Source organism: Monodon monoceros, unplaced genomic scaffold (genome assembly GCF_005190385.1).
Source record: "Monodon monoceros isolate NGI ecotype Baffin Bay Population unplaced genomic scaffold, NGI_Narwhal_1 Super_Scaffold_22, whole genome shotgun sequence".
Classification (NCBI taxonomy): domain Eukaryota; kingdom Metazoa; phylum Chordata; class Mammalia; order Artiodactyla; family Monodontidae; genus Monodon; species Monodon monoceros.
In genome coordinates, this window is record NW_021703779.1 from 20,759,766 (window position 1) to 20,774,873 (window position 15,108).

Genomic DNA, 15,108 nt, shown 5'->3' on the forward strand with positions numbered 1-15,108 from the left:
AAATTCTAAGTATGTCTAGAAAATAATATCACTTACCAATCCTGTCCACCAGGGCTGTAACTATCGATAAAGGAGACATCTTAGCTGAATGAATTTTGTTGTGCATGTAGCAAATAAGAACTGTAGGAAAACAGAAGAGAACCAAATAAAGGAAAAGCAAAATTATTTTTTAACATTCGCAATTTACTCCCTGAAATCAGACGGGGACCTGCTGGGGAATGGACTTGGGGATATGGGGAGGGGGAAGGGTAAGCTGTGACAGGGCAGGAGGGTGGCATGGACATATATACACTACGAAGCGTGGAATGGATAGCTAGTGGGAAGCAGCCGCATAGCACAGGGAGATCAGCTCGGTGCTTTGTGACCACCTAGGGGGGGGGATAGGGGGGGTGGGGGGGAGGGAAGGAGACGCAAGAGGGAAGAGATATGGGAACATATGTATATGTATAACTGATTCACTTTGTTATACAGCAGAAACTAACACACCATTGTAAAGCAATTATACTCCAATAAAGATGTTTAAATTAATTAATTAATTTTTAAAAAAAGAATTGGTATGTGAGAACAAAGATGAAAAACAGGAACCTGATACAAAATCCTGATGTCCAAGCTGAACTATATAGACCATTTAAATCAGAATCTGCAGAAGTAGAATCCAGGCATCAGTTTTTAAAGCTACTCAGGTGATTTCAATGAGCATCCACGGCTCAGAACTGCAGATATAAAATAACAACCCTTTCTGACTTACTTATATACACTACCAAATGTAAAACAGATAGCTAGTGGGAAGCAGCCGCATAGCACAGGGAGATCAGCTCTGTGCTTTGTGACCACCTAGAGGGGTGGGATGAGGGGGTGGGGGGGAGGGAGACGCAAGAGGGAAGAGATATGGGAACATATGTATATGTAGAGCTGATTCACTTTGTTGTGAAGCGGAAACTGGCACACATTGTAAAGCAATTATACTCCAATAAAGATGTAAAAAATAAAATAAAATAAAATAAAAAATAAAGTCTTATCTGGTTTTGAAGACCCAATCCTCCATATTCCACTAGTGGTCTTTTCCTAGAACCAAAGACTTTTTTATACATTGAAGAGATCTGGGAATCCTCTACTCTGACTGTTCAGTTTTAGATTTGGTGAGGAAACTGAAGCCCAAAGCCCAGGCCCGCCAGGTGGCTTATTACCACTCAACAGACACACAGTGCCTAAATCAGAAAAAGACCCCAGCACATGAGTCTGACAGCATCAGACATCTTCAAAAAAGAGAAACAAATCACAAGGGCTCAGCTACCTGTTTTCCTCTTGACTCCTTCCTAATCATGAAGCTATTATTTGCCTCAGAGTTCTCCCTCCTTCCCTAAATCACCCTCAGCTCCTACACCACCCTGTGGTTATCTGTGTACTTTCCATATTTTAACAAGCATTTAAAGGTGCAAAGCATGTTTCTATGTACCTCACAAATATCAACTCATTTAAAACTGTACTGTACTTCTTTATAGTGGTCTCCCTGCTTGCCCTATGATCCATTCAAATTTGTATCATCGGGACTTCCCTGGTAGCATAGTGGTTAAGCATCCTCCTGCCAAAGCAGGGGACACGGGTTCGAGCCCTGGTCTGGGAAGATCCCACATGCCACGGAGCAACTAAGCCTGTGCGCCACAACTACTGAGCCTGTGCTCTAGAGCCTATGAGCCACAACTACTGAGCCTGCGTGCCACAACTACTGAAGTCCACACGTCTAGAGCCCATGCTCCTCAACAAAGACAAGCCACCCCAATGGGAAGCCCGCACACCTCAACAAAGAGTAGCCCCTGCTCGCCACAACTAGAGGAAGCCCGTGCGCAGCAACGAAGACCCAACGCAGCCAAAAATAAAAGAATAAATAAATTTATTAAAAACAAATTGTTTATCACCAACCCTCAGGACAGGGTCTGTGCTCAATAAATACTCGTCGAGTAACAATAAACCCTTTCATCCATGCACCTGCTAAAGAATGCAGTGGGGGGATGAGGGGCGAAAGGCAAGAAACTCCATTCAAAAAACTTGTGGTACCCAGAGAAGAAATCCTAAGTGTTTGACCTTCCACAGCATTCGTGGAAGTGAAAGCAAGAGAAAAGGTCCAAGAGCTAAGAAGAAGGCAGGCTTGACAAGACCTGAACTAACTCAGGTTTCTAACTTACATGAGTGAAGATGGGTACCATTCACTGAGAAACAGAATACAGCACAGGAAGAGCAGAATGGACTGTTTTCAACATGCTGAATTTGAGAAGTCCACGGCACATCCAAATGAAGATGGCCAGTAGGCAGGAGGACAAACTGGTCTGCAACTCACAAAGCACGTCAGGAAATGTAGCTTCTGAAGTATTCCACATACTGAGAGCAACTGAAGCACCGGGATTGAAGATTATTTATAGAGAAAGTGCAGATACCAACAACAAAAAGGGCAGCAGACAAAACCCTGAAGATAAGCGACATTTAAAGGATCAACAGAGAAAGAGGAATCTACAAAGGAGACTGGGAAGTAGCAGCCTGAGAGGCAGGAGGAAATGTCACCAAGGCCCAAGGGTGAATTCGACATCATTAGGAGCTTCAAAGAGTTTGGCACAATCAGCTCAATGGCATGGAGGAGCAGAAGCCAGAACACAAAGGTAGCTCTAAAGTGAGAGAGAAAGAAAACTGGAGAGTGTTATAAGGGAAGGAGACTTTACCTATTTTTCATTGCAAGATGCAAGAGCCTTGAATATGTTTAGAAGTTAAGGGAAAAGTGAGGTTGAGAAAAGGCTTGAGATACGAGGGAGATATCTTCAGGGTACGTGATAAGGCAAGTTCCTTGAAGAAACGGAAGGAATAGAATCAAGTGAACAGGTGAAAGGGACTGGTCATCAACAGGAGGTGATGAAGAAAAACAGGGTAGTGGCAGGGGAGTTTGTATATTTAGGGACACCTAAGTAAACCGAAGTCAAGTGAGTGAGTGAGTGAGTGAGTGAGTGTGTGTGTGTGTGTGTGATTATTTTTTAAAAGGCCAATAAGAATTTTAAAGCAGGTTTATTTAATCTGAAGAAAAATGTAGCTAGCCGTAAGCCTAACAATGGATTTGTGTCTCTATTTTAAAGATTATTACAGCCTTTTTTTAAACCTTTTCCCAACATTTCAGTCCAAAAGCCATTACGTAGGAGCAAGCAAGACAGACAGCCCAGAGTCGGGTGCTGAAGCCCAAGAGGGGTCAGGAAGATATGCAGGGAGGCAATGAGAGTGATGGCCCAGCATGCCGCAGCCCGAGCACAACGAGGAGGGGGACCTGGGATGGAGCAGAATCCCACTGAGGTGAGGAGAGCGTTCATGAGGGTTTCGGGATGGCAGCAATATGAAATTGGCTACATACGGGGGAACTGATCAAATAAGTAAATGTACTACAGATAATGGAGCCAGCTGGAGAAGGGAATTACAAATATGAAAAGGGAGGAATTAAGAATGAACCTGTGGTTGAATTAGAACTGGAACTATCAGTATGAACCCAGGGTTCCGATAGATAGATAGATAGACAGACAGACAGACAGGTAGACAGATAGGTAAGGAGGGAGAGACAGGGAGGGAGGAAGGAAGGGAGGGAGGGAGAGAGGAAGGAAGGAAGGAATACACATACAGGCAGGTATAGATGTAAATGTACATGTACGTGCATATATTCCCCAGCTCATCCACTGAAAGCACAGAGGAATAGTGATACCCCAGCAACAATGACAACTCCCAACACCCAGATCTTGGTTTCTAAATATCTTTCTCTATTAAAAAGAATCAGGGCTCCTCAGAGATTTGGCTGATTCCAGGACTGGGGCAGGGAAAGTACAAATGAGCCTAGAAATGTTGCACCACAAAGTGAGGAAGTGCTCAAAGAATGATGGGGACACAGCCAAAAAAAATCCACAGAAGCCAGCGTGAAGAATGAAGGGCAGTCCTGGGACAAGCTGAGCATCAAAACAGATGATAGAAATATATTATAATCCATTCAGTAAAATAGGAATCCCTGAGTCCATATTGATTTTAACGTAATTGATAAAAGTCTAATGAAGAATGGGATATTTACAAGGTCTCAAAGTACCTCCCTACAAGGTACTTATTAATTACAAAGGGGAAAAGAGTAACTACAGCAAAGAACCCTGGCAGACACCACCTTCATCAAGGAATCAAAGTCAACATCACAGTAATGGGACAAATTAGAATTATGCACTACCTGCTAAGATGCAATAAAAACACAGCATCCCTTCTGTGGACACTCCTGCCAAAGATGCACATCCCAAATCTAACTTTGGGGAAGCATCAAACATACCCGAATTGAGAGAAATTCCACAAAAGAACTGGCCCATAACCTTCAAAAGTATCAAGGTCATTAAAGTCAGGGAAAGACTGAGGAACTATCCCTGACACAACAACTAATTGCAACATGTGATTCAGAACTGGATCCAGAACTGGATCCTTCTGCTATAAAGGACCTCTGGCCAAAGCTGAATGGGGTCTGAGGATTAGACTGTCTAAATATCAGTGTTAATTTATTGATTTTGAGGGTTATATTGTGGTTATGAAGGAGAATGTCCTTGTTTGTAGGAAATATACATGAAAATATTTGGGGGTGATGTGCATCGTGTCAGCAACATACTCTCACATGATTCAGGGGAGAACAACTCTTTGTACTCTGCAGCTTTTCGGTAAATTTAATTAAATAATTATGACAATTCAGAAGTAGCAGATGCCCTTCTTTTTCTGCTCGTTTAGAATACCTTCATCTGTGCAAGTTAACGAATAAAAAGACCCTTTCCAGGGAAACTGGGATGAAGTGAGAGAGTGGCACGGACATACACTACCAAATGTAAAATAGCTAGTGAGAAGCAGCCGCATAGCACAGGGAGATCAGCTCGGTGCTTTGTGTCCACCTAAAGGGGTGGGATAGGGAGGGTGGGAGGGAGATGCAAGAGGGAGGGGATATGGGGATATCTGTATACGTATAGCTGATTCACTTTGTTATAAAGCAGAAACTAACACACCATTGTAAAGCAATTATACGCCAATAAAGATGTTAAAAAAAAAAAAGACCCTTTCCAGCCAGAGGATTCAATGTATTACTGTAAGTACCAGTTTAAAAATACTAAAATATCAGTACCTCCTAAGCTGTCAAGATCCTCAAGAATCCTGCCAAACCTGTGAAATAAAGAAAACTGTGATGAAATGAAAATCATAACGATCACCCTTTAAAAAAAAGAACACTATGGGGTGATAAATATCTACCAAAATTGATTATGGTGATGGTAGCACGACTCTCTAAATATACGAAAAACCAGAGAATCACACACTTTAAATAAGTGAACAGTATGATGTGTGAATTATATCTCAAAGTTGTAATAAAGAAAGGAAATAAAATAAAAACAAACGACACAAACAGAAATAGTGCCATGTTACCTTACAGTGTTTTGAACAGTCAAATATTTCTCTCTTAATTCAGGCTGACTGCCCAAAGGTAAGAGAACTTCAATGTAACTGTCTTTCATTCTCCTAGGTGGCAGACCTTTCTGTGACGCAGCCAAAAAACTATGAAGTAATTTTCTTTCCTCCATTGCTTTCACATGGTCTCTGAGAAGAAAGGACACAAGCTTCATAAAACATAGGACAGTGCTATCCCCCAACTCCAGTGACATACAGGTCAGTCAGACACCATCAAAAGAGGAAACAGCAGGTCCGGACCTACCTTATCTCCTTTTCCTTCCCTCCCTTCCTACCTGCCACTTGGTGGAATCAAAAATTTCTGTTAAAATTTCTCAGGCTAGTAGATAAGAAAAATACACTTATAAGTGACATAGATATATCCAAATGAACTATATATTCACCCTCATCAAAAAGTGTATTCAGGGCTTCCCTGGTGGCGCAGTGGTTGAGAGTCCGCCTGCCGATGCAGGGGACACGGGTTCGTGCCCCGGTCTGGGAAGATCCCACGTGCCGCGGAACGGCTGGGCCCGTGAGCCATGGCCGCTGAGCCTGCGCGTCCGGAGCCTGTGCTCCGCAACCGGAGAGGCCGCAACAGTGAGAGGCCCGCGTACCGCAAAAAAAAAAAAAAAAAGTGTATTCAAAGAATAGAATCTTTGAAATGAAATTAAAAATACAGAAATGGACATAATAGAGTGTAAATATATGTACGTATATATATATATCTGCGCTAAAGAACAACATAGCCACTGAACTCCATATTCCCATTTCTCACCTTGACAAGTCTCGTAACCTCTGTGCCCCAGCTCTCTCTCTCTCTGCCTTCAATTTCAGGAAAGAGAGACAGAGGAGGAAAAATGGAGTATATCCAAAAGAAGTTTGGAAGGCAGAGCAAAAGGTAAAGAGGAAGAGAACATGAAAAGGAGACAGAAAGGGAAGAAAAAGAAGAGACGATTAAGGTGGAAGAAAAGAGAGACAAGGGGACAGGGAACTAAAATGTTGACAATATCACTCTTTCTAAGCTTTACTTATGAAGTATTATTGCCAGAAAAGTGTAGCCTACAAAAATATAGGGAGGGAACTGACGAACAAGTTAAATGGCACCAGGTAAATCCAGAACGTGGAACATTCAACAAGACACATGGCTTGGCCTCTTTAAAATCAAGCTCATGGGGGAAAAAAAAAAAGAGGGAGAGATAACTATTATTCTAGATTAGGGGAGACTAAAGAGTCATAACCACGAAATGCAATATGCAGTTGTTTACCGGATCTTGATTTTTTTTAAAAAAAAGCTATAAAAGATATGTGGGGAATAATTGAGGAATTCTGAATATGGGTAAATAATATGCTATTAGGGAATTACTGTCAATTTCATTATGTAAGAGAATATCTTATTTGTTGCAGATGCACGACTGCTGATTTTGTTACATAGGAAAATATATTTATTTATTAGAGAGGTATTGGAATATAACTGGAGCTGAAGCATCACGATACCTTTATAGTTTAGCCAGTATATGTATATTGGCAAATCTGGAAAAACGTTCATAAGTATCCAATTCAGATAGTGGGAACAAAGGTTTTCATTTCTTCTACTTTTCAGAAAATTGAAATTTTTCATATAAAGAGATAAAAAGAAGTCATTAGATAATTTTTATACCAAATAGATTATTATTGTTATTGTGCTTTTTCTTTTTATCTCATTTTAGCCTCAAAATTCTATGCACCAAGAGGGATATTATCCTATTTTAAAGCAGGGAAATACTTAGAGAAAAGAGAAAGATTGTATGGGAGGCCTGGTTAATTGTGACCTGACAAGAAGCAGTAGTCAGGGTGCATGAAATAGAAAAACCAGGAACGTGGGTTCAAGTCCCAAACCTGGTACTCAATCACTCAATGTCTGAGTTTCAATCTCATCATGTGCAAAAAAGGAAGAGGAACATATGTCATAAGCACGTCACAAGTTTCACCGAGAATCAGTGAGGTAATACTCCTGAATGCACTTTGAAAAATGCAGAGTACGTGTAAATTACATGATTTTATGACAACAAAGCATCAACTGATGAGTATGTTGGAATGTTGATCTTCTCCCCCAAGTAAAAAAACCTCTCAACCCATTTCTGAACAAAGGGTTCCCCCCATTCCTACAGTGGGACCATCAACTGAGCCTAAACACAGGCTAGCACACCACTTAGGGACAGAAGAACGAATAAACACAGAGCACATACCTCCAGTTTGTGGATGCTCCTACTATCTCCCGCAACTTATCTCGAACTGAAACAAAAATAAAGAGGTCATTCCATGAAACAAAGAAAGTAAGAAATGGATTATGGCAACCAGCTCAAAAACTACGAAAAGCGATTCATGCACTCAAAAGCTTCAAAGATCCATGAATTTCCATTTAATGCCACAAAACAAACAGCTCAGGGAAGGGATCAGGCCTCTGCTTCCCAAAAACTTGAAACAATTATTGTCTCCTTAGTGCAGAAAAGAATATCCTTGTGTCAATCACTGGGATTTATACAAATAAGCAAAAAAGGATAACTCCAATTATTCATCTGCTGGGGCTGTATCAGTGTTGGTAGGAGTCCCTTTACGATGGAGATATTATGAACAGAATCCCTGCCTATCTTCTTATAGGCAGTGAGACTAAGACTAATATCAAAATTTGAGTCTCACTCTAATTGATTTCTCATATATGTATACTACCCTAAATGTTAGAAAAGTTGAGGCAAGAAAAATGAAGCAAGAAAGGAAAGGCAAAAAAAAGCAATTTAAGTTTAGTTAATGCCCATTGCCCAAAAGTGCAAGAATGAATTAGTGCGAAAAAAAATTTAAGCACTTATAAAAAAATTGATACTGATTACCACACACACCGTGATTCACATGTATTGGTGAACATGCTACATGGATAAAGGGGAAATAAATTAGATAAGCAGTAGTAAGTCAACACTAAAAAATAAATCTATAGGATTTTAAATAATGTTTTGAGTTCATGTGTTTTTTTCTATCATTTTAAAATACATATTCTGGTTACAGAAAATTAACTATAGCAATCCTTGGTCCTTCAACAACTAAATATCTGATCAAAACCAAATATGGTTAGATGAACATACATCTTAATTTTCATGAAAAAGTGGTTGATTTTTCTATCAATTGTTAATTTTTCTATCAATTGTTATAGGGAATTCCCTGGTGGTCCAGTGGTTAGGACTTGGCACTTTCACTGCCAGGGCCAGGGTTCAATCCCTGGTCAAGGAGCTAAGATCCTGCAAGCCACGGCCAAAGGAAAAAAAAAAAAACACCCACAATTGTTATATACCATAAATTAGGTGCAAACTCTAATTACAATGAAATCATAGAGTAGTACTGAACCAAAAATATCCATTAGTAAATTAGTCTTATTTCTGATTTTTTTTCCTCCTGAGTTCCTTGAATAAAAGAATGGACAGAAAGTATCCCAAGTAGTACACAGACTACTGATGCTCAGTGACATAAAATGATTATTACTAGTTTATATTCAGTGTAAGAAGAAAGGCAGGTGTTGAGGGCCAAGAAACAAAGCAGAATTTTAAATTATATATATGCATATATATTCATTGGGATCCTTTAAACAAGTCCCAGTTTTCATTATAATGAATATTCCTACATTGACAAAGACATCCATAGTTTGCATATGGATTAGTTACTGAAATTAACTTCAATTAACAGCGTCCCTCTAACAAAACTATAGACTAGGAGCATTTAGTTGGTACAACTGAAAGGCCTGTCTCTTGCTTATGCATTAGATCTCTTTTTTCCATAGCTTCCACTTCAGTACCTACACAAAGGAAACAGAAATCATTTAACTAAAAGAGCTCAGTCCCCAAGGCTCCCAGGAACCAAAGCTCAAGTACTGTATGTGATTTCTACCCCAAGCTATCCTGGTCATTTTCTAAGTGAGAAGTTTATGAAAGATCTACCTTTAGTATGCCTCATTTGCCCTAAACTGTCTATCTACATGCTTCGTAAATAAAGCAGGGTTTTCCCCCCACATAGGCCTAAAAGGTAAACACCCATGCTTGCCTTCATGAATGTGGTAGACTCTCTGTTTCTCGGGATTCTGAGATCCTTGAGTCAGTCCTCTGCTGGGAGCAAGCAGCCCTTTGCTCAGGGTACAAAGCCTACAAAACAAGATGAAACACGCTTCGAGAAGGTTCCATGACTTCTTCCCTGGCAACCCCAAAGACCTGTGCCTCCTCCAGAGCACTCAGCCACCCCACACCCTTAGTAAATACTGTCTTATAGGGTCTGTACATGTTTCTCAAGTGTATGTATATTTGCATATGAGGCTACTCCGTAAATCATCTCTCCAATAAGAGTAAACATTTCTTGAGAGCAGAGACCAATTAGGTAATGATCTACAAAATAAATAAAAGCTATCAACCAGGTTTAATGGATTTATTCTTATTAGCTTCAGAAGCCCAAAATCAAGTTGGTAAACAGCTGAGTAAACTAATTATGAACATTTATTTTGTTATTGTCATACCATACTTCCTCAATAAATAAGCTAAACCCAATTATAAGTCAATCAACTTTGAAAACAGAATTAACCCTTTCCAGGATTACTCAAAGAGAGTATTCATTGGACCTAGGCAGAAATTTCCTACTCCCCAATGGAATAAAGTCAAAGCTATTTACCCCAATATGCCGAAACTGTTCTCCCAAAATAAGTTGTTTAACTTGATTTTGGCTCACTATTGCTTAACTGTCGACTCCTAACCACACACTATCCTATCAGGGATAACACACGTATAGTATCAGGGACTGACAAACTGATCTGTTGAGAGCACAGTGGAAGAAGGCAAGGCATTGAAAAGGTAGAGAACCCCAGATACTCTTACTCATTCTAGCTCAAGTGACTAGTAAATTCTTACTACCTAATGCCAGGTCCAATGACGACTAACCTGTTTTTAAAAAGCATATTTGAAATTTTCTTTAGAGCCCAAATTTATTATAGATTTCTCTTCTGAATTACAGCATACAGGAAGAGCCTCTGAGTAAAAATATTTGGTAAAATCTACATGGAGTTTTGATACTTGTCCTACTAGAACAAATCCTGGTCCTTTCACCAAGTCAACTACTCTAACCGCAGAGAACACAAAAATAGCAGCACATGCTCACTGGCTAATTCAACTCCTTAGCCAGCCACTCATCACACTGGCCCTGATACAATCCCTGCTGGTTCACTAAGCCTGGAATGCTTCCTAAAGCGTTTGGGGGTTTGGTTTCGTGTTTATTCTCCAATCACACAGCTAACAAGCCTCTGTCTTACATAGTTGTGGTTTATTTTTTCACAATGAATTTTCAATTTATGTACTTTTATATGGGAATTAATATTTCAGTCTTCTTGTTCTTGACCTTCTAATTTGCATTTTCTCAGAACGTGAGTTAAACGTTTTTCTTTTTCACTATTTCATTTTATGTATTTTCTGTAGGTTCAAATCCCTCACTGAAGGAAACAAGAGCATGTGGTCCTTCCTTCTGCCATCTCAGAAACTATCGTTCTGCAACTGAATATATCAGGTTTTAAAAAGCACACTGGAAAAAGCTAAAATCTTCCATTGCTACTATTAGCTGAAAGAGCAAAAAAAATCATGCCCTCGATACATTAATTAGCAATAATAATAGTTGCTGTAGATGACCTCAATATAAGAAATGAGATCTGACTCCGAATGGCTAAATACTGTGAATACTCATCACAAACTAACAGGAGCTGTAAAACCGATCTCACATATTTGGGTAAATACACATATATACAAGCATTTCTGTTTTGTTCCTTAAGAAGCAGCATTTTCTGAAAAGTGATGAAAACCATCCCATCCTGCCTGAGTGAAAAGCAGTGTAGTATACAGAGGTTCAGAGCCTGACCATGGGGACTCCCCTGGTGGCACACTGGTTAAGAATCTGCCTGCCAATGCAGGTGACACGGGTTTGAGCCCTGGTCCGGGAAGATCCCACCACAGAGTAGCCCCCTCTCACAGCAACTAAAGAAAGCCTGTGTGCAGCAATGAAGACCCAACGCAGCCAAAAAAAAATACTTAAAAAACTCTATTCCAGAAAGGCATGCTTCTCCAAAGTCTCCCCTAAAAGTCAAAAATGACCAGAAATTTGGAAATAAGCCAGGCACTATAATGGACCATCTCTGAATGGAGACTCAAACGGAGATAGTAAAGAGGGGGCTGATGAATACAGAGAAACACTTGGGCCAAATTATTTGGAAAACTGTGGTCCTGCAGCCCTGTTGGTTGCATACTGCCATAATAAATTTGAAAACATATCCCTGTAACACAGCAAAGGCCTAATGTGAGTGCTTTTTTAAAAATCATTGATTAGGGCTTCCCTGGTGGTACAGTGGTTGGGAATCCGCCTGCCAATGCAGGGGACACGGGTTCGAGCCCTGGTCCGGGAAGATCCCACATGCCACGGAGCAGCTAAGCCTGTGTGCCACAACTACTGAGCCTGTGCTCTAGAGTCTGCATGCCACAACTACTGAAGCCCGTGAGCCGCAACTACTGGGCCCGCGAGCCACAACCACTGAAGCCCACGCGCCTAAAGCCGGTGCTCCGCAACAAGAGAAGCCACCACAATGAGAAGCCCACGCACCGCAACGAAGAGTATCCCCTGCTTGCCGCAACTAGAGAAAACCCGCGCACAGCAACGAAGACCCAACGCAGCCAAAAATAAATACATAAATTTATTTAAAATATATATACATTAAAAAAATAAAATCGTTGATTATACTAATCATATACTGGTATAATACATTTCTATTCTCTTGTGAACATTCAGCTTATTGTAACTTTTCACTACAATTTGATATAATCCCTACTGATAATCAGATGAAACCTGTGGACCCTCGTGCCTAGTAGTTGTTGGGGGGGAATACATTTTTATTGATACACAAAATAGTATATACTATTTCAGATGGTTGACAGACCACTCCCTTTTGACACCCCCATGGGCCCCTAGATTTAAAAAATTGTGATTCAGACCAACCTCCTGAAAAAACTTGAGGCCCGAAGGAATTAGATGACTTTTTCCCTGCTAGTCAACTGGCACACTGGATAGAGCCCAGCTCTTCTAATCCCTCCCCACCTCATACACACCATACATGTAAGGAAACTGCTCTTCTCACAATCTCAGGCTACTTCCCTTTATGTATGCAACACTGAGGTGGACGGAGCAGGGGAATGGTTCAATCACTGCTTAACACCTCAGTACCTCAGGGTTAATGGCTTATTCCCTGAGAAGCCCTCAGGAGTTTTACCTACAGCAAATCCCTAGGCCTTTAGAAGAAACTGTCAAGAGGCCTCTACAGTCAGGCCCTAGGACTCCATGATTCAACCTTTCCAATAAAAGGAGACCAAGGAGCCCAACCTCTCCATGGCTAGCCAAGGGAGTCACAAAAGTTGCATGAAGGTGTGAACGTAAGTGTCTTAGCTGTTCTGGGTTCCAAGCTTAGGATGGGTGTCCGGGAAGAGTTTTCAGTACAAAAACAGGCAATGCCACTCATATGCCCTCCACTCTGGGGAAATGCCTCACTTTAGAGACTAAACAAATTCAGATGGCTCTTTTGTGAGTTGGGGGAAAAAAGAAGTACAAAGATTGCCCACCAGTCAAATATCCTAATCATGTCAGACAGTCTGTATTCATTTATGTACTCTTTCTCTCTCTAGACACTAATGGAGTACCTGCTTAAGGTTCAACAGGACTCAAAGGAAACGAGCCACAGGTTTATAAGGAGTTCAGGGCAAAGACAGAGGACTTCCAAACTGGGGGGGAGGAGAGACCAAGTAAGGTTTCCTGGGAGAAGACACATGAACCAAACCCTGGAGCTTGTAAGAAGGCCTGTCACATCATGTCCAATGCAAGCTAAAGCCAACTGTGGCTCTTCTTGTAATGACCTTCAACCCATCTTCAAACGGTATAACAAAGTAAATAAGAGAATGAGAGAGACAGAGAGACACAGAGAACCTTTTTCAACTGAGAGCAAGGTCCACAGGGACAGTGAGAGAGATCCAGGGCCCCCAAGAGAACTGCTGGGGATAACTGTCACTCGGAACCACTGTGGGCCACACCAGGGGGGCTGGCATACCTATAGCGGGATGAATTCAGAAGCTGCAACAGGGGTGAGCCCCCTGGGACCCAACCAGGCATAAAGAACTTGCAACAGCCGGAGTGCTCCGGTGAAGGGGGTTGGGGGAGAGCCAGACATGTCCTGGAGTCTAAAGCCCTACACCTTAACTGGACAAGCTGGGATGATGACTTAGGCAAAAAGGCATCCTCCTTGTCAAAGGGGCCCAATCAAAGCCACTCCCCCACCTAGCCTTACCGGCCTTGCTGCTCAGTAAAAGTAAAGTGCAATCAGCACCAGGGGCCCTGGTCACACAGTCCTGAGGTCCTGAAAGCCCAAAAGATGCCCTGCAATCTCTACCCACATTACAACACACTTAAGTCGAGTCCAAGTCAGTCAAGCACTCAACCTTTAAAACGCTCTGCAAAGGAGGGCACAGGGCCGGAAACGCAACATGCAGCCCTAAGTACTAGCTTTCTGACAAGGGGCTGACTCAAAACCACCCCCCTGATGAGCAAAGAGATAGGAATTTCAGGGAACGCCCAACTTCCTCCCTTAAAGTGCCTCTTCGCTTTTAACATCAAACTCCGGGCCGGAACACGCGAAGGTGGGGGGTGGGGGGCGCGGGGCCCCACCCTAGGCCGGCAGGGTCGCGGTAGGCGACCGCCCTTCCCCACCCGGCCCTATTTTCTGCCCAAACGCCCCAGCACTAGTTCCGCCCTTCGCAGCCCGCTCCTTCCGCCCGGTCCAGCAAGCGGCGCGGAGGGCGGGCGTGGGCGCCCTCCGGTCCGCGCCCCGCCAAGCCCCTGGCTACCTACCGCAGCGCCGCCCGCCTCATGGCGCTTGCCCGCCGCCGTGCACGTGACCACAGACCCGAGCCCCGCGCGCCGGTTGGCGGAGGGAAGCTGAGGCAATGGAAGGCGGGAGAGGGAGAGCGTTCGCGGGCGCCTGACTGGAAGCTGCTCTCCAGGATCACACCCTTGCAGCGCGGCCGCGGGCGGGGGTGGGGCCTCGTTGCCCGGGGGCGGGGCCACGCTGCGCTTGAAGGCCCACTCTTTGGCGAGAAGCTGGAGTTAGTCTCTCTCCTCCATTGTTGATTAAATGCATCAGGCGGCACCGCTGGGGTGTGCCTAGAGGCTAGGTGCAGCCACGTTCTTGGAGCTTGTCTCCGTTATCCCGCTTCGCTGAAGGCTGCGCGACCTTCACCCCCAAGCCCCGGCTCCCGGTTGGCCTTTAGCTGCACGTTGGAATCTTCTGGGCAGCTTTCCAAAATATCGATGCCTGGGCCTCACCCTATGGAGATTCTGAATTAGGGGTGCAGCCTGGTCTTCAGGATGTCTAAAGGCGCCCCAGATGATGCTAACGTAAGCAAAGGTTGAAAACCTTTACTCAAAGGGGAAAAAAATTGTTCCTCTCCTAATCTCGGTCTGCCCCCTAGTGTTTGACAGTTGGAGATCTTGGCCCGCCCAGAGAGATTCAAGGCCAAAAAGTTAAGATGATTTTTACCCTAGGATCTGATTCTC

General features: G+C 42.7%; 1 protein-coding gene across 2 annotated transcripts in view; it reads right to left on the reverse strand.

Annotated features, from left to right (window-relative positions):
• The window catches only part of ACOT9 (acyl-CoA thioesterase 9), a 28,373-nt gene extending 13,816 nt beyond the window's left edge, over positions 1-14,557 (reverse strand). The window contains exons 1-6 of one of the 2 annotated variants that reach the window (XM_029241094.1): positions 14,404-14,557; positions 9,535-9,632; positions 7,698-7,743; positions 5,452-5,622; positions 5,156-5,193; positions 37-120 (exon numbers count right to left, since the gene is read on the reverse strand). In XM_029241094.1, the coding sequence (XP_029096927.1) occupies positions 37-120; positions 5,156-5,193; positions 5,452-5,622; positions 7,698-7,743; positions 9,535-9,632; positions 14,404-14,423 (457 nt within the window). In that variant the 5' untranslated portion in view covers positions 14,424-14,557. Of the gene's footprint in view, positions 1-36; positions 121-5,155; positions 5,194-5,451; positions 5,623-7,697; positions 7,744-8,345; positions 8,369-9,534; positions 9,633-14,403 lie in introns of those variants that run through there. The other variant, XM_029241095.1, reaches the window with a different exon arrangement.
• Positions 14,558-15,108: the final 551 nt, after the last annotated feature.